This window comes from Caenorhabditis elegans, chromosome II (genome assembly GCF_000002985.6).
Source record: "Caenorhabditis elegans chromosome II".
NCBI lineage: Eukaryota > Metazoa > Nematoda > Chromadorea > Rhabditida > Rhabditidae > Caenorhabditis > Caenorhabditis elegans.
Window position 1 is genome coordinate 11,141,787 of NC_003280.10, and position 24,380 is coordinate 11,166,166.

General features: G+C 35.8%; 3 protein-coding genes and 6 non-coding genes across 10 annotated transcripts; 4 read left to right on the top strand and 5 right to left on the bottom strand.

Annotated features, from left to right (window-relative positions):
• Positions 1-1,110: 1,110 nt before the first annotated feature.
• On the top strand, positions 1,111-8,604 carry arrd-6 (Arrestin C-terminal-like domain-containing protein; the record flags this gene model as incomplete). 2 transcript variants are annotated; one of them, NM_001267361.3, is made up of 9 exons in its annotated part: positions 1,111-1,170; positions 5,731-5,790; positions 5,886-6,081; positions 6,413-6,549; positions 6,605-6,954; positions 7,276-7,517; positions 7,566-7,669; positions 7,716-7,802; positions 8,168-8,341. In NM_001267361.3, the coding sequence occupies 9 exons, from the start codon at positions 1,111-1,113 to the stop codon at positions 8,339-8,341; spliced, it is 1,410 nt and encodes a 469-aa protein (NP_001254290.1). The 2 variants fall into 2 exon arrangements, with proteins under 2 accessions (NP_001254290.1, NP_001254291.1); NM_001267362.2 differs by lacking the exon at positions 1,111-1,170 and adding an exon at positions 4,057-4,124 and having other exon boundaries at positions 8,168-8,604.
• Positions 5,408-5,632, top strand: F40F8.14. Its single transcript, NR_051660.1, has one exon. It is a non-coding gene; the product is annotated as an Unclassified non-coding RNA F40F8.14 (non-coding RNA).
• On the bottom strand, positions 5,412-5,561 carry F40F8.13. Its single transcript, NR_051661.1, has one exon. It is a non-coding gene; the product is annotated as an Unclassified non-coding RNA F40F8.13 (non-coding RNA).
• pqm-1 (Zinc finger transcription factor pqm-1) lies at positions 8,605-10,809 on the bottom strand. Its single transcript, NM_063990.6, has 6 exons — positions 10,664-10,809; positions 10,196-10,516; positions 10,016-10,148; positions 9,770-9,873; positions 9,358-9,439; positions 8,605-8,905 (listed from the first exon to the last, which is right to left on the bottom strand). Exons 1-6 carry the CDS (start codon positions 10,776-10,778, stop codon positions 8,773-8,775), a joined length of 888 nt encoding a protein of 295 aa, NP_496391.1. The 5' UTR covers positions 10,779-10,809; the 3' UTR covers positions 8,605-8,772.
• Positions 10,810-14,802: 3,993 nt separating this feature from the next.
• Positions 14,803-20,695, bottom strand: ptr-13 (SSD domain-containing protein). The gene is made up of 10 exons (NM_063991.3): positions 20,400-20,695; positions 19,976-20,063; positions 18,894-19,121; positions 18,674-18,796; positions 17,305-18,288; positions 16,853-17,109; positions 16,377-16,554; positions 16,205-16,325; positions 15,782-15,981; positions 14,803-15,735 (listed from the first exon to the last, which is right to left on the bottom strand). The coding sequence occupies exons 1-10, from the start codon at positions 20,543-20,545 to the stop codon at positions 15,505-15,507; spliced, it is 2,556 nt and encodes an 851-aa protein (NP_496392.2). The 5' UTR covers positions 20,546-20,695; the 3' UTR covers positions 14,803-15,504.
• K07C10.5 lies at positions 16,007-16,148 on the top strand. Its single transcript, NR_051662.1, has one exon. It is a non-coding gene; the product is annotated as an Unclassified non-coding RNA K07C10.5 (non-coding RNA).
• K07C10.t1 lies at positions 16,016-16,088 on the bottom strand. The gene has a single exon. It is a non-coding gene; the product is annotated as a tRNA-Lys (tRNA).
• On the bottom strand, positions 19,220-19,369 carry K07C10.4. The gene has a single exon (NR_051663.1). It is a non-coding gene; the product is annotated as an Unclassified non-coding RNA K07C10.4 (non-coding RNA).
• K07C10.7 lies at positions 19,275-19,424 on the top strand. Its single transcript, NR_051664.1, has one exon. It is a non-coding gene; the product is annotated as an Unclassified non-coding RNA K07C10.7 (non-coding RNA).
• Positions 20,696-24,380: the final 3,685 nt, after the last annotated feature.

Below are 24,380 nucleotides of genomic sequence, written 5' to 3' on the forward strand. Positions count from 1 at the left end.
TTGCCAAAACTTTGTTCAACAAACTAGATACAATTTATAGAATTATAATATGATAGATTGTAATTTCTTCGATTATTTCATAAACATAAATAATTAAAATCGCAAGAGCATAATTTTTTACATGTGAAAAAATTTTATTTGATATTCTTGCTTGTGATTTTTAGTGCCCTCAATTTTTTCGACCACATTTTTTTTCGGGCAATAGGTTTTTGTAATTTTTTTCTTCACTTTTATACTTTTTTGCATTTTTTTGCAATTAACCTTATAGTATCAAACATAAATAACAGTTGTTAAAAATCAATTTTTCCATTTTTCAAATATTATAATACCTTTAATTTTTTATTTTCTTGTAAGCCCTGCTGGTTCTGTCAAACTTCAAATTTCAATCAAAAATTTTCCAATTCTCAAATGTGCGTGGGTTGTTGATGACAGAAGTTCTATGTCAGTCCACAAATCTAGTATGCAAAGAGTGCCAAATGCCAGAAATACATACATACAAATCACCAACCTTATCGGTTTAACATATCACCTGTCTAGGGCATATATAGGTTGAGGGCTTATTGAAATTCGGCGGCTATGCTATTTGAGTCGATTCGTAAATTTGAGTAGTTTTGAAATTATTTTAAACTACAAATTTCTCGAAACTTCAGCTCTAGATTTTGATCATCATCATTGTTTCCTTCTTTTCTTCTTTTTTTTAAGTTCAAAATGTCTCTCCTTGAGTTTTGGTAATTTGTGAAGTTATATCGATTACCATGGCTGCATCTACATACGTCATAAAATCATGCCAAAACACTTCCATTTTTTGATGATACTTCTTCCTTCTTTTCTGCTTTTCAACTCCTCGTGCCTATCCTCCACGCGTGTGCCCATTGCTCCTCATTGCCGCGCTTTTTGCTCAATTTCCCACTGGGACCATGGGGTCGAGTCCGAGTCGACATAAATCTCGAAGAGTGCTGTTTGCACTACATAGTCTCTTTTTTTGTTGCTCCTCCACACACTCCTTTTCACCCTATTCGTCCCAAGAAGTACTCAATCTGATTAGAAAAAAGCCGGGTGAGAGCAAGCTGGAAATAGAGGCACACACGTGAAGGAAATCAGGAGGAGGATATGGCTGAAGAAAAGAAGGAAACAATGATCAGTACGCTACTCGAGAAGCACTATTTCCAGGTCAGATCCCAAGAGGAACGTTCATCAAATGAGCAAAAAGGGCATTCTTTCCTGTTTCTCGTTCCAACCAATTTTTCATTCATTCTCGTGCATATTTTGTCTGTGAAAATTTTCGTTTTATTTCACACTATGTGAACTCAATTTTATTCGCAAAACTGCAAAACAAATCCGGTTTCTAATACTTGAAAAATCAAATTTTTAGTTCACTGTATTTTTCCGATTTGTCTTGTACCCTCACTTTTCGTTTTTGAGTGCTCATATCCTAGTTGCTATTGGTTTAATTTGAAAAGCAGATAATCAACTATAGTTAACTACGAAAGACTTCCTCAAATGTTTTAAAATCAATTTTTGGAATTGTCTGAAATTTGAGAAAATTAATTAGTCTCAAATTGCACACAAATAGAAGATTCTGATAAATCACTATTATATAATTTTTTAAAGCTTTGGAGCAAAAGCCATTCAAATTTCAACTTTCTAAAATATTTTTAGATTCGATACTGTATGGAATTTTTTCTTTTGAACTTTTACACTTTTACAATAATTCTAATCCAGTTCAAACTTAGTTAATTAATTGAAAAAATCGCCTAATTTTTTTCAAGTTTTGGAACAAATTTTGATAAATTTTGACTGATTTTGATTGGCTTTCTTCAGAGAAAATTAAGGGAAATCTACTCAAAGAGTTGATCTTCATTTAAGTAATTTAGAACAGAATAACAATTTTCAAAATAAAAAAAAAGTTCGAATGTTCGAAAGTTTCGAATTTAGTTCGAATTTTTAAACTTTCCCCCAAAAAGGGCTTACGTCGGTTTTTTCTTAATTTTTGAAAACTATGGAATAAAATAATATTTTCTAACAATCACTTGTTCCATCCCATCTTCCAAAAAAACATTTTTTCTTCCACTGTGCTCATTGACAATGAGTAATCACTATATGTTTACTGTGTTCATTATAAAATTCATTCATTCTTCGTCTTCATCTTATTTTTCGTCACACACATATACATGCTCTTCGGGTCTTTACAAATTGTATTCGACTCTATCTTTCTCTCTTTCAATTCTTCTATTTTTTTGTCGACTGGTTTTCCATCTCATCCTGACCGGGACATGTCTCATGAGATTTATCGCGTTGCCATGGATTTAGCTCTCTTTGCTTATTACATTTTCTATCGCAAAAACGAGAGAGAGAGAGAGAGAGAATGGGAGGAGGAGTCTGGTATGCATCCGGAAAATTTGATGTTTCCAGTTTTGAGCACCGACGTTGCGATTTTGTTGCATTTTTGAAAATTTCTTGTAAAATCGGAAAGACTTCCGAAATCGCAAAATCCAATAGCAACATAAATACTAGCGCACATTTTCTTAGAAGACCCAAGATTTCCCTTCAAAATAAAAGAGAAATCCCAGAAGAAAATTTTTAAAATAGTACAGTTACAGAATCCCAGAAACAAAATAATTGCCAGGAAAATACTAAAATATTTTCGGCGGACTTGATGCTTGCAAATTGATAAACTCATTGGTATTAGTTTCCAGATTGTAAACCGTGAAACTTTAAACTTTTTGTGTAGAAGTTCACAAAGGTCCTTGAGACCGATATTCAAACCAGGTAAACGATTTTTTTTTCGCAAATCGGCAAATCGGCCAATTGCCGGAATTGAACATTTCCAGCAAAGCAAACGGGCAAATTGTCGAACTGCCAAATTTGTCGACAAAAAAGTTTGCCAAACGTCTATTGCCGCCCACCCCTGCTTCAATCCCCATTTTTCTTTTCTGACCAGGCAAGTAGCAGAAGCCGACCGGTGCCTCAACACCTTTGAATCCGTTGAAACTCGTAATTCTAAAAAAAAAAGAAATTTTTAAAATGATTCCAAATATTATAGTTTTGTTACACAATGAATCAAGTCCCTGCAATTTCTGAAAACAAGTGATTTTACCCGTAAATACCCGCCATTTGATAGTATCATGTAATCACTATAGAATAATCCGATAGATCTCTACCCATATATCCAGCTAATCTCCTTTATCCCAAAAACCCTTTTCTTCCACTTTTGTCAACCTTCTCTCTCGATCCACTCAAAGTAGTCGTTCTCCAGTATCATGTTACACAAGAAGCTGTCGTCGAGAGCTGTGCTGCTGCTCCAAAAAGTTTCGACTTCATTTCACACATTTTGCCCAGGCTCTCCAACGCCTTCTGCCCTTTTTACCTGCTTCATTAATTGCCGGAAATAGTGTGCAAAAAGGCGGAGAGGGGGCTCTCAAACACCCAACAAGAGATATTGTGTTGCTTTCTCTTCTTTACGCCTTCTTCTTCTTTTCCATCTCATTCTATTGCTTTTTCGTTCCTCATTCATATGTACGTGTATATCCGCTCTGTCTCTATATATCTTGACCTAGCTATTTCCGTTTTTTTCCCTGACACTTTTTTTGGTAAATGAGCATTGGACCGAAGAAATTTGGATTCAAATTCCAAGAGTTACCATTTCGCCTTTTGGTGAACCTCATGAGTTTCAGTTTTCAGTTTTGAACAGCCCAAAAAAACCAGAAAGTTCTAGGAGTTACTGTATAGCTGCTACTCAAATACAATTCAATTTTTCTTTAATTTTCCAATAATTTTTCCTCTCCCTATTTATCATTCTATTGACCTTCTATTCTGCATCCACCCTCACTGCCCGCAATTACAGAATCTTCAATTTATTTTTTTCGCGTTGCTCTTTTTTTCGGAGCATTGCAATTTCCTATCGGCGCGCATCTATAATTCACGTCACCATAAACAAAGATGCACTTTTTTCCAAGTTTTCTATCGTTTTCAATCAAGTAGGAAATTGGGACTTCAGAACGAAGTCTGTCTTATTTGGAAATTTTTGTATTCAATGGTTTAACACAAGTATTTAAGCTCTACCTCCTGAAAATTCAGTCTGAAATAACTTCAGTGCATTTTTTCTCAGGATTCGAATACAGCAGGTTCGTTCCAAAATCAGCATATTTTTGGTGAACTGGAAAATGTTAAGAAATATTTATTTATACCATTTAAAACATGTCTAAAATCAAATCTCAATTCCATAACAATCCTGAAGGTAAACCTTCACTTTTTGTCACCTGATAATAATTTCTCCCTTCTCTGGGAAAGCGTCTCGGAAATTTATTAAAATTCGTTTTGTGAATTTTTGATTTCTCTTGAGAAAAATTGGAGTTTCTGATTCAGCCTGTCTTGTGATATTTGGATATTTGATGAAGGGAATATTGTTCGTAGGTAGGCTGTGACTGAGCACGAGGACATTTTTTTCTGATTTTGTAGTGTTTTGACAGAATTTTATAGTGAGTTATGCAAAAAAAGATTATCAAAAATCCAAAATATGATTTTTTGCGGAATGCTTACTGCTTACAGGGGCCAATTTTTATTGAAGTTTTGCAAATTATTTAAATGAGTATAATTTAAAAACCAAGAGCAAAGCAACAAGAATATTGCCATAATTCTGCGGCCGACATCTTAGAGACCCTTATTTGTTTCAGAAGCTGGCTTCCAAAATTTTGATAATAAATTAATCTTCAAGTTATTGTATTTTCTCAGGAATATTCCTAAAAATAATTTAATAATTACAGAATTTTTGTTGGTAACCTTTGTCCAAGTTTCCTATTTTTTGAAATGTGTAGAAACATCTAAAGTGCCAGTCACAATGATGGGACATGAACAGATTCTAAATATTTTTTAAAATATTTTTTCCCGCGGCTAAGTATGTAATGTGGGATTATATCTCTATCTTTTTGTTTAGTTCTTCTTTCTTTTTCCTTTTTTTTCCTCCCATTCGTCCACATCTCCGACAGATACAATTCCAGAAGATTAGAGGAGAAAGAGAGATGAGGCATCAGAAGAACAATTCTTATTCTTCTAGCAAACTAGGACAGAGAGAGAGAGAGAAAGGTAGAGAAAGGAGAAGAAGCTCAAAGTTTTTTATGGCTCTTCTTCTCCGATTAGAGAGTACTCAGCACCAGATACCGTGACTCTCATTTCCATTTCCGATTCGACTTTACGATGCTCCGTGCACCACAGAAAACCTTTTCTTCTTCTTATTCTTCACTTTTTACGTCTTCTCTGAAGAAATTTCTAGATCTTATGCGTGCCATAATACCATTAATCTTCTTTTTTTTTCTCACAATTTCCAGTTTTTTTTCAAAAACAAATTGTCAAAACACATTTTTTTCATATGACCTGATAAATATAATTAATTATCGTTGAAAATTCAAATTCAAATTATTTCATTTTCCTGAGGCTTCAATGTAGGCACCGAAACCTACCTGCCTGTCTGGCCTTAAGGGGACCTACGCCTGCCTTGCGTCTCAACCGCGAGAGTGGCAGGTTTCAGGCAGGCGCCAGGCCCTGAAACTGTGCTTACCATCGAAATCCTAACAAAAAAACCTGTTTTAACCTAAAACGAAAACATTGAATATTTTGAACATACCTGAACCATGCTTAATTCCTAGTGCGAGTTACTTTTTTCCTGAATGAAATTATTTTTGGTTTGTGCCCAAAAAGTGTTAATTTTCTAATTTTTAATAAAAATACTTCCAGGTTGAGGAGCAGAAATCCGGCATGGACTACATATCCAGTTTCGACATTAGGCTCAATAAGGTTTGTCGCGCGAGAAAAAGTCCAAACAGCTGGAAAACACAAACAACAACAAAAATATTGCCTCCCCACACAACGTATGTATGTATGTATTTCAGGACGTCTACTACGCCGGCGAGACAATCAGTGGAAGTGTGCTGTTGGAGAACACGGAGAACATCAAAATACGTGGTATTCGGGTGTTGCTACGTGGCAAAGTGCATGCCACGTTGAAAGTGGTCAAGTCTGGTGAACGGAGGACGTTGAAAGACGATCAATATGTGCTGGATGAGAAACAGTTGCTATGGGGGAAAGGTGAGTGATAATGGACACTTCAACTTTGGCAGCCTATACATATGCCAGTTGTCGTTCGACCTATACAAAAATTGTCAACTAACTAAATATTTGTTTTTCCTCCTTCTATCGTTTTGTAGTTGATAACTTATTGATATCTCAAAAATAAGCCCAGATGTATCCTTTCAAAGTGAAGTAGTGAAAAAGTACTTGAAAGGTTGTTTCAGATTACGTGACCAAATTTGTGAAAATCTGTAAAATTTATCTTGTTCATGAAAATTAATTTAAATCTGAATTCAAAATAATTATTGATTTTCTAGACGTTTCTTTTAACGTACACCAGAATTTCCAGATAAAAGCGATGAATCAGACAGTGTCCCAATTCTTGCTCGCGGAGTTCATCAGTTTTCCTTCAACTTTGACCTCCCACAATCTTCATTACCGTGTTCATTGGAGAGTAGGCATTGTACAATTCGATATTATTTCAAGGTATTACATACATATTTCAGAAGTAGAATCAGTACAGTTAATTTTAAAATTCCAGGTAATAATTGACATTCCATATGCATCATCTCCTCAGGGAATCAAATATTTTACGATAATCGGTCCACATATCGACAGTATGGAAGAGAAATATTTAAGCCCATTATCAGCTCAAGATCGAAAAGTGAACTGTTGCTGGTGTTGCCAGCGGGGCGCGCTCGCACTGCGAATAATTCTGGAGCGGACGGCGTACGTGTGCGGCGAGAACATTCGTGTCCGAGCCCAGATTGAGAACAGGCAATCCACGGCGCAAAGCCTCGTTATCCGTCTTGTGCAGCACGTCGAGGTGTTTGTCGAAAAGGGACTTTTGGGCGAGAACAAGATGATGTCATGTGTGGTGTTCGAGCACAAGTGAGTGAGCCGGTTTTAGAAATGTCATTTGCAGAGTCGTGCAGAGATTTTAATGTACATATACAATTTTAAGAATCTAAAATTTTTCATATTCTCAATTGAAGCTTAAAAAGAAAACATGTCATATTTTGTATATCTAGGTTTTTTTTGGTTTTGCAAAAAACTATCAAATGGCAAAATAAGTGCAAAATATTTTTTCAAATTTTTAGATTGAAGAATTTTCTGATAGAACTTAATACAATCGAAATATAAGCTGTCAAAGTAAAGCATGCATCAGTATGAGAAAAAGATTGTCCCTGAAAAAGATTGAACGTTTTCCAGGTCCCCCGCCATCGCTGCCAACTCTCAAGGAAAGTACGATTCGACGCTGGAGCAGCCGATCCGATTGCCAGTGGTACCACCAACGCTAGTCGGTGTTTGCCGTCTTATTCAAATCTATTACGCTCTACGAGTTTGCATGGAAGATGAGAAAGGAAATGAGTGCTTGCATATTGACTTCCCTTTGACAGTTGCAACAATTCCGTACAGAATCCCAAATGCCCCACCGCCACCGGTTGATTACGGTAAGTTGGGAAACGAACCACAATTAAAATTGTAGTCAAACGTTCCAGATTTCTGCTCGAACCACGTGGAAGGTGGTAAATACGTGTCGCCGGAGTTCCGATTGGGGCAGGTTTATGATGGAGAAGGCGAGGAAATCAATAAGGAAGAGGAGGTACGGAAGTGAAAATGGATTGATCAATTTAACAGCTAAATTTCAGATTGTTCTCTACCGACCGGTTTATGTAAAATTGGCGGATCGAAGGATTGGCTCGCCGCATGTGTCGAAAGATTTCAGATCGGGATCGGTAAGTTGAGCATTTCAATGGGTCAGAACTGTTAAGGCTAACGGTGGCACCCCAACTTTTTTTTGAAATGTTTAATTAAAAGTTTCCAGCTTTATAACTTTGTTCGTATCAAAAATTCATGCCTCATGTTTTGTTTTAAAACGTACATGACAACTCAAGTCACCGAAAAATGTCCTTTTGTGACTACAGAACCTCGGAATTTTTCTTTATTTTTTACTTTATTTTTAGTTTAACTATCTATCACAGCTCCCAACTTTGCTTATTTTTGAAGATTTCCAGTCAATTTTATCTCAAAACAGCTGCTTATTCCGAATTCCAAAAAATATATATCTAACACTGCCACACACCTAACCGACTTATTTCAGTTCACACGAATCGCCGACTCCAGCTTGGCGCTGGTAACCGAACCAAACGGATCCCGACGTCGAAGTATTCTGGTCGCATCGAATCCATGTTTGGCAATGAGAGATGAGTCAATGGACGAGAAGCTGATGATGACAAATGGTTGTAATTCTGAGGGTGATCCTCTTGTAGCATAATTTTAGAAATCGTTTCCACTTTTTTTGGAAATCTTTTCAAACCCCATATGATCCCAATGATTGATACTTTTGTTGTGATATTATGTTTTCTTGAAGATTTTCAAGTTTTACCGGAACTTTCTGTTTCGAAAGTTATTGACCAGAAAAAATTTCGAAACATCGAGAAAACATCTACTTTTTTGTGTATTATTATTATTCCTTATTCTCTTTTTTTCAACTTCTTCCTCCACTTAACTGATAAAAAATTAATCGAAACGACAAATAAGGGTGAAAATATTTGGAGACAGCAGAAATGACGTGGACAACAAGCAATCAAGTTCAACAATGAAATACCAAAAGTAAATTTTTTAAAGAGAAAATGCCTTCACACTAGTATATACATATAGCGATGTGATATGTACAATCAAACATTTTTTGGTGGGAAATTTAAATTACAAAGTACAGGATCGTGGCTTGGTTTCTATCGGGTCAACTTCGGTTTCAGCCGGCTCGATTTCCATGGCTTCATCACAAATTGTAGAGGTTCTTTCACGAATTGCTTCATTGATATTTGATAAGCCATCTCTGTAAGAAATAAATAATTTAGAAAATGTTTCTTAAAGGTATTGGTTCTCCATTGTGTGCTCAGAAAATCCAGCTTTCGTGCCTACTAAGCGACCTACGATTGCCTCGCCTCAAGCGACGGGAAGGTAGACCTAGGTAGTATTACTGGTAAGTTAGGTCTGCCTTGTAGGTAAGCATTCAGGTACGCCTTATAGTCACTCAGGCACGTTTGGCAGACAACCATACCTCGTGGGTAGCCATGTAGGTAGGCATTCAGGCATGCTTCGCAAGTAGGCAGGCAATTAGATTTTTCAAACCCAAAATTTTGCAATTCAACATTCCCTAGATCTAATAGTTCCAGTCCCTCATATTCATTTCCAGAAACATTAACACGAATGTATTAAAGAACGGCACCCCTCTCCTTATCAGTGATAAGACACCCCATGACCCAGTGTACCCGTCCAAAAACTCACTTGATTTGATGCCTCCTGATATGTTTCTCGAGCATCGCCGGACTCTTTGACACGTGACGACAGTGCGGACATTTTCGAGAACCTGTAACCGATTGATTTTTATCAAATATTTATCAAATTATTCCCAGAAAAACGGGAGAATCGAATCGAAAGTGAGCGTTTTCCTTGCGAGAGTTATCAGCGAATGGTTTGCACGAAAATGGAATGGAATTCGGTTTTTTTCGAGGAAAAGAGCAGAGACTGGTGACGTACTACTGTACTTTGAAGTTTTCTAAATTACTGGAATCTCTTGAAAGTTCAATAAGAAGATCTTCTACTATGTAAAACTGCTAAGCAGATTTTTCCAAATTTTCTTAAATTTTTCCAAGAATTCATCTTTATAATCCAAGAGATTTGATGTACTTCGTCATACCTTGGTCGATACTCTCTGGAAGTGGAATTCCGTGCCGATAGTTCTTGTGGAAATGAATGTATCGAGCCTCGCGAGTTGTGAACTGACAGTTGGGAACGTTGCATCTGAAATGATAGATCCTTTAATATTATCTGTTGTAACTTTACAGTAAGCTTGCAGCCGACAGTAGAAAAGCGCCGATCAATGTCGGCTGCTTGTTGCTCTGCACCTTTAAATGGGAGGCATAACTTTCCTTCCCTCACTTACTTGATTGGAGGATTCCTATGGTAGATGGTAACGTGGTAAGACACCGAGTTGTATCTACCATAAACCTTTCGACAAACAGTACACATGTAACCGTTCTCCGTCTGTTCGATATACTTCTTGTTGCGACACCAACCTGAAAAAAGATAAGGGTCAAAGGGTCAAGACCTTTCATATACCAACCTTCTTTATCATTATTTGGAACAATCATGTCTCCATTGTTATCAAGTGTTATGGATGGTGGATCCTCTGTACTATCCATTGAAACACTCTTCAGCAGATCACCTCGTCGCATTTTTGGATTGCAGGAAGGTCCTTCATCATCTCCCATGTTGGCGATACTAGCTAATACATTTGGTGTGTTAAAGCTCATCGCGATGAATTGTTGAATTATTTCTTGACTGATTGCAGGGTTCAGATGGAGGAATGGGTTCAAGGGTAGGTTGGGGACTGGCAGAGGAATCTGGTTTTGCATCAGGTAGGGGTTCGGCTGCATTAGGTTTACTGAAAAATGATGAATGAATTATTAGAATAAAATTGTGATGTTTCGGTTTTTCGTTTATTCTGACTGAGTAATTACGGAGTAGCTATGTTTTTTGGTTATTTACCAAACTATGCACATTTAAAATCCTCTACAGTAATCTACAGTACCTGTGGATGCACCAATATTGTTAAGCATATCTTGAATCGTCGGTAATTTAGGCATAGTAGTCGGCGGTGAACTGGTTGCCGGCGGACTGCCGAAATCATTATTCAAAAACGACATTCGGAAATGAGACTTGCTGAGAGCTATGCCTGCAAAATTGAGGGTTGTTTTCCGAAAATAATGAGAGACGGAAGAAGTTACAAGAAACTTTTTTTTTGGGACATTTTGGGAGAGCAATTGGAGAGCACTATCAGTTTGCGAAACGAGGGTTTACGAGAATTAGCTGGAAAAGTGTAGATATCCGCATTAGAACAAGAACACAGCACTCTAAATGCAGAAGCTGATGAGAGTAGAGATTGAATTTTTTTTCGGGGATTTGGGAATGGAAATTGGGAAATTCTACTAGGATAGAAGTTGAACCATTTGATCTAATTAGGATGGGAAGTGGGTTTGAAAGTTATTTTTAATGATTTCGTCTAATAATAATGACCGCGAGGTATATAGATGCCCAAAGTTCAAAAACAATTTGAGAATACTTTACTGATTAGGGATTTTATTAAACCTTAAAAGCATACTGCAAAAATTCTGAAACGTGGGTACTCTACATTGTTGCGAATACGTGAAACTGTAAAAAAAGGCAAGGTAGTTTTTAGACAAGCGCCAAGGCCGGGCAGGGAAGTTTAACTCAAATATAAATACTCACAAACCCAAGAACTAATAAAACTGAAACAATTGCCCAAAAGCAACTAATAAAGATGACGAAAAGTTGGGCGGCGAATTTCGTCAGTCGTGGAAAGCGCTGCTCGAATCGTTATCAGTTGACAACGTTTCACTTTCTTCGAAAACTTTTGGTTTGTATACGAAATTGGTGGAAACGCGCGTTATCACCGAGAGTGGGTGTATCTCTGAAACCAGCTGACTAGAGACTTGTAGAAGCTACTCCACTTTGATAGGTTAAATTTTGGTTTATTTTACAGATATCAAAAAAATTTAACTTCGACTTGTAGAAGAAGGAGCATCTTACACTTTGAAAAAAATAGATAAAAAACCAAAGCATTCTAAAAAAAAGAAACACGGTATTTGATAAATTGGACTTATCATATTTCGTGCATTAATATTGCACCCGACTACTCAACTTTGAAATGTTATATTATCTCAGTTCATCTGAAAGATATCAATAAATAACCAACTACAAAACAGTAAAAAGGAAAAAGGAATTAACAAATATTTTGACAGTTGACAATTTTTATATAGAACTGACGGCAATTGAGATATAAGCTGCCAAAGTTGAACTGTGGAGTGCAATACTACAATCAATCTCTCCTATCAATTTAAAACTAGCATTATTTTATATCTATATTAAAAACAGAACAAGAACCTATCAAACAGTGAATCATTATTCAAAAATTTCAGAGCATTTTCCCTGACAACCGCTTGTTCAAGCACCGAAATATTTGACCGGAAGCTTTCTTAAAAATGTCAAATATTGAATCACAAGACACTTATTTTAAAATTCTCTTAAAAACAGTGAAAGTGATGAAATTGTAAAGAAAGAGGAAAAATCACCGAAAGAGTGATACTTATCAACTCTTATAGGTTGTCATACTCTTATCAGGTTTCTTTCCTCGAGGCAGAGAAGTGAGCCCACATTAAAAAAGGGGCGGGACGCTTCGTGGACACTGTAGCGTCCGTCCGGAAAGAGTTGGTATGCGGGAATTTTCGATGTTTTTCGAAGTTTTGTTATTTTGTTTTTTAGGAAGGTTATGGTAGCTTCCATTAAAGGGTGTGGTTCAATAGCAAAAAACAACTATAATACAAAAAATGCTCAAAAACCGGAAATGGTGAGGGTTCAGGCCGTTATCTTTAGTTGGAAAAGAAAACGTTCACTAAAACCTATTACGTTATTCTATATTTTTATGTGATGTCGAATTTTAAACCATGGAAATAGATAAAGAATAATTCATTTCCTGTCGACAGTTGCCAAATTGTAAACGATAAATTTTCGTTCCCAAATCCATCAGGAAAATCGACGAGTTGAATAAGCGGAGCCATCTAGGAAATTATCCTGAAAATATACCTAGTTATAGCCCTGAAAAAAATTATTCAACAACTGAAATTTGTAATGCGGCAGCCTTAAGTTGACTTCGTTCATTGTTATTAGATTCCAGGTTTTAACAGAACTTCTACAGTACCCCTACCTCTGCAGTAATCTAGTAGTATTCCACTTCATCGCATTTTGTACTCCTTGATTAGTATGAGTTCTTGAAGTCGATTTGTCTGGAATTTTCTAGTTTCCATTCTGTGTGTGTTACCATTCCTACAGTAATAAATCAGCTTTCAGTCACACAGAACATTTTTGAAATAATTGGACTCTTGTAACTATAGGTGGATTTCGAATGTAGAAGTCACCGGTAGAAGTTTGTGTGATCTAAATAATTATAATTGGACACACGTTAATAAAGTCAACACACCTTTTTTCCTATTGATTTTTTTATTCGTATTTTTTTAATCGTGAAGCAACTACCCGAAAAGTTTCATAGAATACTCAAAACTCAAAAAGTCGAAACTCATTTCCGGAAGTCACTCGGTAAAGTTGATTCTGTTCTTTCGATGCTTCTGACTGTTTCTAAAAATAGAAAAATTTTGATTTTTTGTTTTATTTGTTGTCATGTTTCTTGCCGCCTTCATTGAAATATTTTATCAGTTGAGGTGTTGGGAACACGTCATTGTTTCCCGACCCACGTGAAATAACTCGAAGAGCTCATAGATTCCATAAACATCTGAAAAATCTGGAACAATTAATTTCAAATAATAAGAAACAAAGTTAAGACATCAAGCATTAAGTCGAGGGTTTTTTTCAGATTGATGGGTGAGGGACTGTAGTTTGAAAAAAGGGTTTATTACAGAACACCATCCTGTAGTTTGTAGTGTAAGCAAAATCTCTATAGTCAGTCAACTTTTAATAATATTCAGAAAGTTTCAGGGAACACATTTTTTTTTTCAATTATGGTGTTGACCATTACCTGTTGCAAGTTTTTAACTGCCGCAAATTGTCTACTTTCTCTCGTAAGCTTTGAACTTTCTGTCGCAAGTTGTCTATCTTCTGCCGCAAATTCATAATTTTCTGCCGCAAGTTCTGTACTTTCTGTCGAAAATTGCCACCTTTCTGTCATAAGTTGGCAACTTTCTGGCGTACTCTAAACTCTCGAAACAGTACACTTTTCATTTCGTGGCTCGCCGTCATTTTTACATTTCTTTCTACTGATAAACTCTGATTGCATGCCGATTTCTCTTGTTATTCACCTGAAAATTAACATTTTCCCGTGATATGATAAAAACCATTGTCTTTTTAGTTTTACCCGTCTTCTTTTTTTTTGAAAAAAAGAGGGAACAAAGTACGGGAAACGCGTGGGTTGGAGGAAAATTACTCAGAAATTTTTGTTTTTAATAAATTAAAAATAACATCTTGATAAAGATGCGGGACAACAAAAAATGCTGACAAGGATGATAAGAAAATTCCTGAAATTTTAAAGCAGCTTTTAGTTTTGAAATGATTTAAGATACGTCATGGTGGGGGTAAAATTATTGGAATTTTTTGAAAATTGAATGACATGAAACACATTATTTTTAAAATTTGAGTTGTTTTACCGGAAGAGCACTACTTTCTTCATATTAACTGAAAATACACCGATCGTGCTCCAATGTACCTCTCAGCCGAGGTCTCGACGCTTCAATAACTTTCTGATTGAGGTAAATCTGAAAGTTCTGAAAATACTTCCTGCTCAATTTTAATTCCCTCTCAAGCAAAAAAAAAACTCTTACTTGATAAGGGGTTTTACATATGTTTTTCTTTCATTTTCTCTTTCCAATTGTCAATACGAAGAAATACAATGATCAGTGTCTGATAATCTACGAGTTCACCATTTCCACGTCATGATTTCTGCTCTTTTTGTTTTCAGCTAGCAACAAAATGTAATCTTAAACAGTTTTTCGAAACATATGACTTTTCTGGACACACGAAACCAATTTTTTCGTTTGTTTTCAAATTCATCTTGTGATGGTATTTGTGGAGCTATTAAATATGTGCACAATGAGTCAGAAGAGAATTCTCGAGAATTCCATATAGTTGTTGCGGAAAACGTTATACGTATGGATTTTATTAATATTATTAACGGAAAAAGAAATAAAAAAGACAGAGGGGATCTCTAGTATTTACACACACAGTACCATATGAGGTGTTTGACAGACGATAAGGGAAGGGGAATTCGGAAAGCTACGCGTTATGGAGAATGGCTGAGAAAGAGAGGGGGAAAAGGGTAGCAGTAACTTTTTAGAGAACTTTAAATATATTAGCAGAAGATTTTTGGAAAATTGTCAAAAATTTTGTGAAGAAAAAATCATTAGAAGTCAATTTTTAAGACACCAAGAACGTAAAATTTTTGAGTTAAAATAATTTTTAATTTTTCTAGAAAGTTACTGGTACAACTATGAGGCACCGGGCTACAAAAAAAAGAAGATCTAAAACCGAAAAATATGTACAAAAGTTCAAAGAGAACAAAGCCTTCAATGTAGGCACATAAATGCCTGCCTGGGCGCCTATAAGAAATTCATGGTTTGCACCAAAGGCTACCTATGCCTACTTTTATCGAGGTTACGCCTGGCTCGTAGGCAGGCAGGCAGGCAGGCATTTTTGGGCCTGCTCAGAGCGACTGAATAGCACTGAGAAAACTGAATAACCTGCACGGTTGAATATCCAGGATTAAAAAATAGATTCTCACCCGCACAGTTTCCTATATTTCTACACAACAAAAATTTTAGAAAAAAAAACGTTAAAAACCAAAACTCCTCACTTTTCGTCTTCCACGAGAGATACAAGTGGTTGAGTACTTGGCGTGTAACTGGGAAGTGAGTGTTTTTGAGCATTTAGAGGAATGAAATAAAGAACAACTGGCAGGAAAAAGAGACCGTGTAGAAGCCCGAAACTGGTTACCAGGGTTACGGTTTTTGCAAACGATTGGATCATATAAACGGGTACGACGAACAATGGGGCCATGCAGAGTAATGTTGTCAGGGATGCCTGGAAGTCAAATATTCAAAACTATGTCTCAAATGCCTATTCCTACCTCTACAACGGGCCTTCCAACAGCTTGTAGGACACTTGTTATCACTTCATGCTTGGATCCTAGGTGTTGCTCCCTTGCACAATAATAATGATAACAGACATGAGCACTATAATCGACAGAGAATCCAATCGCCATTATCACATCAATCATTGTTACAGGATCCAAGTTTTGACCCCAAATAGAGAGGAAACCGATTAGGCCTGCAAAATTAAATTTAAAAAATGCAAAAAGATAAGCCCAATGCGGGGCTCGAACCCGCGACAACCAGATTAAGAGTCTGGTGCTCTACCGACTGAGCTAACCGGGCAGCGCTTCACATAGAAAAATGAGGGTTTATGTAGCCGTGGTCTCTCGCTGTCTTACAACTATTTTTCTGCGTCTCTACTGCAGCGGTGTCTCTCGTACCCAGCGCCCTTGACTTACAGAAGGAAATAGAAACAGTGGCTACAGAGGCAATGGTTGGCGCCACAAACGAAGGCATTATAACGAAGCAAGCAATGGTCATACAGGTGAATGTAATTGCCAGGGATTTGACGAGCTCGCCCTGAAAATCGAATTTAAAAACTCAAAGTTGATTCTTTAAATAGTTCCATACTTTAACAGTAATAATCAAATCATAAATCGTTCCATCATAATCGAAAAGTGTGATGTTATAGTCTGAATAATCCACAAGAATCTGCCGCGTTTTTTCCACATTAACAGCTCGTTCCGCCCACTTTTCCCGACCCTGGCACACAACCACAAAGTTAATCATATCTATGATTGTGTCGTTTCTGCAAAATACCAAATTTTAAACAATAAAGCTAGAATTTGGAGCAAGAAACGTTCCGGGATAGAGCGAGGAGACACAGAGAAGCTAGAGTGTCTGCTTCTCTGCGCTCTCTCACACTCAACCTTCAAACGTGTATATCTCATCAACGAGAGTAGCAATCAAAAAGCGGTCAACTACAAAAATGTAGGAATTTTTTTGTAGATTATTTTGGTAGTTGATAATTTTTTGATTACTAGCTTGGTTGCTGAGATATTCGGTATTTACTCTAGCAAAAGAGTTAATCCAAATAAAATACTTACCCCTCCTTATGATATTTGATAGTCCCCACATCGGCCATTCCTCTTCCTTTCAAAAACTTTTCCAAATGGTTATAACTCTTGTCGGTGATATTGGAATAGTTCAAGAATTGAACGTAATCTCTATACATATTATGACTTCCAACATCTCCATAACATTCCTCTCGAAACTCCAGCTTGTGAAGCATTTCGTTAAAGTTCGCAACATCGGTATCATTCTTGAGATCAGGGACGCTTGATAGGAAATTTAGTGGCGAGTACTGAAAGATTGCATCTTTTTGTTTGGGGGAAGCATAGGAATATCACGTGATCAGTTTTTTGTAAGATTTTGCGAATATTTTCGAAATTCTAAACGTTCAAATCAACTGCCAAAATTGTCAATCTATTGCAAAATCGTGTTTTTCAAGCATTTGTTTTTCAAATATAATTAAAAACTCATATTTAAAAACACCAACCTCTACTTGAATAGATGTAAAACTTGCGAGCGAATCCACAAGCTTCGAATCCGATGGGAAAGTCTTTGATGGATCAAATGTTTTCTCCATTTTAGCAACTCCGAAATACGACGCAGTGAAAATCGAAAAATATAGAATAATTACGAGGACACGACCGGGTACAGAAAGAAGCAAGTTCGTGAAGCATTTCCAGTTGATTCGGGAATATTTTCCCGTAGAAGTTTCACTTCGTTTCTCGGTTTTCTCATTCGCAAATTCTTCGTTTTCAATAGCGATAATCTCTGGCTTTTTCTTATAGAAAAGTACCATACATGGGACAAATATCAAAAACTCGAGGAGAAAATCCAACACAATTGCGAGAGCAGTTCCAAGACAAAATGAGCTCATTTGAGGAGTCGGTGCCAGGAATCCAACTCCAAATGCCATTGTATTAGTCAATGAAGTTATTGCCATTGACGGAGAAATTTCCCGAATCACTCGAGCCAATTGATTTTCAGCTTGTTTCGCAGATTTATCTTTACCTTCTTCACGACGCCAACAATTAAGGAGAAGGAATGCATCATCAACTCCAATTCCAAGAATCAGGAATGGAGTAATGCACATAATGGAATTGAATGGATGTCCAACCCATCCAAGAATTGCAAAACATGCACCGGTAGCTGCTAGTGGCGATCCAATGGCTCCAGCAATCAACATACATTTTGAGAAAATAGTGAGCTCTGTGAATGTGCATGCCATAAATGCCACCATCAGACATCCACCAATGAAAAATAGTTTTACAGTAGTCAAGGTTCCACGTAGCATTTCAGAGTTGGCAACTTGATCGCCAAACATTTCAAAATCGAATTGCAAATTGTTGGGTCGTTCGGCAGATTTTTTGAAGATCCCGAGTTGTACGGCTTGAAGTTTTTGTTTCTGTTCGAAAGTTTCCGCCTTGCTCATGTACCAGAGAGCAACGAATTTTGCAGTTTTGATTGGGCCAGCCTGGAAATTATTTATCAGATTTTTGTAAACATTTGATGAAATTGTTTTGATCTTAACATACATTGACTTTGATTCCTACTCTAATGATTTATTAAACTTGACTATTTATTTGAAATAAGTCATATTTGCCAGAATTACAGTACTCTTTAAAGGAGCACACACTTGTTGTGTCTAGACCGAGTATCGTATTTTTGGCGCGAAAATTGCAAAATTTTCATCTCTCCCTTGTAATTTCAACTTTTCCAAAAACACCTTAAAACATCAAGAATTGAATCAAAATTTCTAATTTGGTAATTTGCAAGTTAATTTTAAAAATTCACAGCTTCCCAGTCTAGATTGTTCTTTTTGATGAGTTCCTCTCCCTCTTTTCACATGATTGCCTCACCTTTGATGCCTGACCATTGTTGACTCCAAAAAACTGATTTCCAAGGTAAAATGGATGTCCAAAAGCTTCTGCCAGAGGATACGATAGATTGACCCCAGGCATCCATTCGATTGCAAGTAGTTTCTAAACCAGTTAATCTTTGCATTCAATGTCATCATGAAACCCCTCGAATAGAAAAAAAAATATAAAAGTACAATCTCCTCTTTGCTACAGTACCCACCCGATAATAGTTGAAGACATAATTGATATCTTCTGATGAGAGATCTTTGAACCGGATTGTCTCTTGCTTGTATTGTGTTGTATAGTTCCATACAAATTGATGAAGTTGGTCTATTTCGTTTAGTAGTTTCAGATTTATATGCAGGTCTGTATCAGTCGTCTTGTTTCGTGCCAGAACTCCCCAGATTTCGAGGCCGCCGACTGAGATGTTGTAGAAGTTGGAAAACTTCTGAAATAAAAATTTATAGATTTTTTGATTATGATTTTATCCCTTTTAATTATTAAAAAATTTATCGAGTCTTTCAATATTCAAAACTTTGAATTTTTGCATTTCAAATGTTGCTAAAAAGCGAGTGCCAAAACAGGGTTACATGATAGGTATTCGGGCACGCCTTTATGCCTGCCTGCCTGCCTACATGACTGTATAGGGCATTTTTGAGGCCACCTTGACGGCAGGCAGACAGGCAGAACATGTTTTATCTAGTTCAGAAGTCTGAAAGTTCCACATTTTAGCGATTGGCCAACACATTTTTTTCGATAATTTGTGTGAAACTTTTTGGAAAAAGAAGAATAAAAGCAAAAGCTATTTTCAGATATCCTCTTTTTGAATTTAAAAAAACTTTAAAAAAATATATAAAAACTAATTTTTTCTATATTTTGTTCACCAAATTTCATTGAAAATTTTCAAAAAAGGGGATTTGTTGAAGTTTCTGCTCACCCATAGTTCTAGCTAGAGCTAGAGCCTAAAAATTAAAAAAATTTTGAATTTTGAAGATTTCAAAACCAACCCAAAATTTGAATTTTACCCTCTTTGCCAATTTATAAATAACTACCGTTTCTGTTTTTTGATTTTTGATATTTTTGCAACCAAAAAATCAACAAGGCCAACACCAAAAACTTTTGTTTTCTTCTCAAATGAACTTTTCACACAATTCGCTTTGCAAGTGATTTGGCAGAGAACAAATAAACGAACTTCAAGGTTAGGAACATTTGAGAAATTCGTTAAATTTCTAATTCAAACACAAATAGATTTGTTTCTTGTTTGGTGATACTTTTTTCGGGGAACTCCAATTGTAACCTTACCGTAAGTTCCTCAACTGCGTGACCATGCTTGTTCGCGAATCCTCTTCGTATATCACATTCGATTTCCAGCGGATATATCACAAAGTAGCTGTAATGAAGGAACAAGTGAAAGGATGGAATTTCACTTGATTAATATGTTGTTTGACTGATAAATCTAATAGCATGTGATTTTTGTTCACTGGTTGCAATCTCGTCACGTTACTGGATTTTACGTGCATAAAAAAAACTACGTGCATAATGTTCCTTTATGTTTTGATTGTTAAACTCTTTTTGGTACAAATAAAGACAACAGAGATATGGGCTATATCAAAGTTAGAGGCTCCAAAAGTACTAGGGAAAATACAGTAGATTTGATAGATTTGTCGGGAGATTTAAGGTTCTAAGAAAATTTGTTAGAAGTTTTTTAAGCAAGAAAAGAACTCACCTGAGCAATGGAATGAGCACACAAAATACTGAAAATAGAACACAGCGTGGATGGTTGCCCAAGTAGTATGAGATCCAGTTCATCTGAATTTGTCGTTGTTGCCGAAGCATTTCAGACGGATGATAGGGTAATAATAGAGATCTCATGTCTTCAACTCAAACCGTTTCTCGCTCGGTAAATGCCTTCATCTTGGTTTTTCGACACGGTTCAGCGGGGGGCCAAACCGGGGCGGTCCATACTCGCCCCCTTTTTTTCAAAAATCTTGCGCGTTTTGATAGTGCAAATCGATCATTTATGGGTGGGATGGCGGCGCCCACGGGGGGAAAGAAGAGGGTAGGAGTAGGGGGAGATAAAGAGATAAAGAAGTGCGAAGAAGTTACACAACAAAACAACAAACAAGAGAAAAATGAGAGAGTGAAAAAGAAATCAAGAAGATGATGATAATGGAGAGCGAAAGTTGGAACTGTTCTTTTTTTTTGTTAAAACTGCTAGAAACTGACAGGAATTGTGCTCGAAAAGTTATCGCAAAAAAAACTTAGATTTAGAATCGGTTGAAGCTTCATAATGTTTGGATTACAACTTTTTTTATTTGAAAAAATTGTTACCTAAGAAATCCGGGCGCCTGGTAGAGAACAGATCCGTAAACCCAGGGAAAAGGTTAAAAAAATTGTGCAAGAAAATAAATAAAAGGCAAAAGAAATCGACGTTCGATACTTTTGAAAGAAGTTTGCGTGAGAAATTACTTGATTTTTATTGAACGGTTTTTTGACAACCCATATCTTGATTTGTAACCACGAGCCGTCAAAGAGAAGAACTTTTGTGCCATGAAAAATTTTTCATCAATTTTTAAAATCTCTGTAACATTGGAGCGGCAATATCTAACGGAAAACTGTCAATTAACAAAATGTTCACAAAAATTTGGTACACCTTTTAAGCTCCGTAATTTTAAAATTGAGCAAACTTTAAAAAAATTGTAGCTCTTTGACTGTCGCATGGGTTGCAAAAATTCTTGCTTTCCATCTTTGGAATGGTGTTAGCTTAAACGGTTTGAATAATGATTTTTTGTTTTACTTCTCTTACCTACTACTACTATTTTCCACAACTACCTAAGAATCTAAGAACAATCTCTAAGTTACAAATAAAAAAGATCAACAATCAAAATCTCATTACCTGAAACCTAGACACCTCTATCGTAAAACCTAAAAACCATAAAACAACAGTTTTCCTCGCCGTCAAGAATAAACAATTCTGACCAAAATGATCAAGTGACGTGACTACTTTCATTCCGCATCCATCAAATTTCGTAGTCAGTTAAGAATATATCACAATGTTTTCTTTCCTTCCCTAATTCTCCAACTTTGTTGTTCTGAACTTTAAAGGATGATCAAGTAAGAGGTTGGTCAAGAGAGTTATTTAATCTTTTGGGGGTTTCTTTTTTCGATGATTAATAGGTTATCTTAAATGTATTGATCGTGATCTTAGTCATTCAATTTTACTACCTAAGCGCCTACGCCTTCGCCTTCTGCATGAATCTACGAAAAATATTGTGTTCCAATCATAAAAACTAGATCTGAAAGCAAAAAATGAAAAAATGCAAAAAATAATTTCTTGTTTATTTTCAAATTTTACCTGCACTTTTTTACTACTTTTTTCTCGTTTTTCTCAACAAAAATACAAATAAATTTCTTCCAAATTTTTTTCTGGACAACGTTACAGCGGCCGACATTAAACAGGCCTGAATATTGATTGAAAATTAATAAAATCTAGCCGGTTAAGTGTCGGCCACATCCTAAAAAAAACAACAAAACTGAAAACACTACGGGCCTGACATTTATAGAACTTTTCTATCTTGATAAGTAACTTGGTCGTTCTCTATTTTTGTTTTGATGGTGGGTGTCAAAATCAAAAATAAATGAGAATGATGGATGGGATTGTCACAGTGTGAGTAAATGGCTGATGTGAAGGACGGAGCTTTTTGAAACAAAATTTTTGAGGAAAAAATGAATTAAAGTGCGAAAAAGGTAAAACTGGCAACTGCAGTAGTTCCATCAATTGAAGGAAGATTAGTTTCACTTCTCACATGGTATCACAGATATCAATTTTGAAAAAAAACTTCTGTTCTCTTTTCGCTTAGAACTACAAAATATGAAATTTTTGTTTGATAAACTAACAATTTAATCAAAGACATTTTATATTTAGTTAAGGTTCGGGAAAGTTGAAAAAATTATGAGGCTGTGCAAATTTAAAGATAAACCTTTGCTTTTTCTGAAACTTCAGTTATAATTTTGTCCATTTTTTCAATTTTCCGTCTTAAATACATTTATCTCAGTTGTCTTAAAATTTCCCAAAAATTGTTTAACAATCAAAACATAAAGGAACATTATGCACGTAGTTTGTCAGTTAACAACTTTTTGATTAAATCAAAGAGAACCGAAATATAAAATTTCAATGTTGAGCAATGATTTTTATGTCACATTTTATTTCAAAAAAATTTGAAAAGTCATTGCGTTTCATTTTCTCAACTGCAAAAATATTACTGAAATTCTCAGACCTTCAACATTTGGTTTTTTTTCTAATATTATAGAAAATGTTATAGCTGAAAGTTAATATTGATATTGACAAATCAAAGTATGCCTTTTCAACTTCATTCTATGTTTTGGTCGGTATATTTCACATGATCATCATAAGATAGGTGTGATGGAATAGGGGGACGGTTCCTTATTTTTGATAACTTTGATTGATATGCCCAGAAATTTGGTGGAACAAGGTTTCTTCCTATATTCCGAAAATATTTTGTTCATGGAGTTAAACCTTTTTATTGAAAAAAATTGGGGTTTAAAAAAATGTTTGCAAAATTTGGAAATTTGGAAATTCGGAAAAAAAAATTTCACTGAAACCTACATAAATCGGTTCTCGCAACGGAAACTTAGTGGCCCTAAATTAAAACTATTTTTAAAAAATATTTTCATTGAAAAAAATTAAGATCAAGTTAATTTAACACTGGATAATCCAATTTTTTTTTTCAGTGTATACCATTAAAACAAACTCAGTGAAAACCAATAATTTCAGTAAAACCCAACTCTAACAATTACTAAAGCTTAAAGGAACATGCCACCCACTTTCTAGCGTGGTAGGACCATTTGAAACATCCAACTAGGAAATACGAAACCAATTTTTTATATCTACCAATTTTCAGACAAACAAAAACAAGAGCGAATAGTTTTTGACTATAAAGTAAGCGCGTATACAATACAAAACTATGAATATTCAGAGAAGAACGAAAGCGAGTGAAGTGGTCGGAGTGTGTCCATGGAATGGGGCCACGTTTATACGGTGACGTGGCAATTTCAGATGGCAGATGCAATCGTGAAGACAATGAGAGTAGGAAGGTGTGTGTATGTATGTTTTGTACAATCAAGAAGAAGAAGAAGAATGAGAGAACGGGCACCCCACTAACACTTGATGTTTTAACCGCCTTCCTCCAAAAAAAAAACATAACAATGCATCTCGATGGCTGGAATTACTGAAATTTTTTATCTGAAATTGATTAAATCTGATCTTTTCGAACTGAATTTTATCCATCTGAAATTTCCAAAAAGTTTTTAAACTTTTGTTAGACTTGGCAAGAATCGCTTTGGTTTCTCGAATACCAGTTAATCTTCTAAACCTTACTTCTTGACTTGTAACTACCACATGTATATCTTGATTTCCTAGTCTCTCTTTTCAAGTTCAGTTAAGTTTTTTATTTTTATTTTTGTAAATTGTCAATAATATTTTCTGAAAATCAAGTGTTATTTCAATTTCCTCTTTGTTGACTCTCGTTGGTACACACGTAGAGTCCTACAGGCCTGTAACATTTCCTTCACCTCCTACCACAATCGACTTAAAATTCTAAACCTATGTTCAATCAAGCATCGCCGGCTCAAATCCCAACTCATGCTTTTATATAATTTTATCTGTGAATCTTCCTTTCTTCCTAAT

Coding starts and splice junctions, on each gene's coding strand:
- pqm-1 (NM_063990.6), bottom strand. CDS start 10,778: ATGTCGTTTTTGAATAATGATTTCGGCAGTCCGCCGGCAACCAGTTCA. Junction 10,517..10,663: donor CAATATTGGTGCATCCACAG/GTACTGTAGATT, acceptor ATCATTTTTCAG/TAAACCTAATGCAGCCGAAC. Junction 8,906..9,357: donor ATCAGGAGGCATCAAATCAA/GTGAGTTTTTGG, acceptor TATTTCTTACAG/AGATGGCTTATCAAATATCA.
- ptr-13 (NM_063991.3), bottom strand. CDS start 20,545: ATGAGATCTCTATTATTACCCTATCATCCGTCTGAAATGCTTCGGCAA. Junction 18,797..18,893: donor ATGTCTTCAACTATTATCGG/GTGGGTACTGTA, acceptor TAACTGGTTTAG/AAACTACTTGCAATCGAATG. Junction 17,110..17,304: donor TTACATCTATTCAAGTAGAG/GTTGGTGTTTTT, acceptor GCAATCTTTCAG/TACTCGCCACTAAATTTCCT.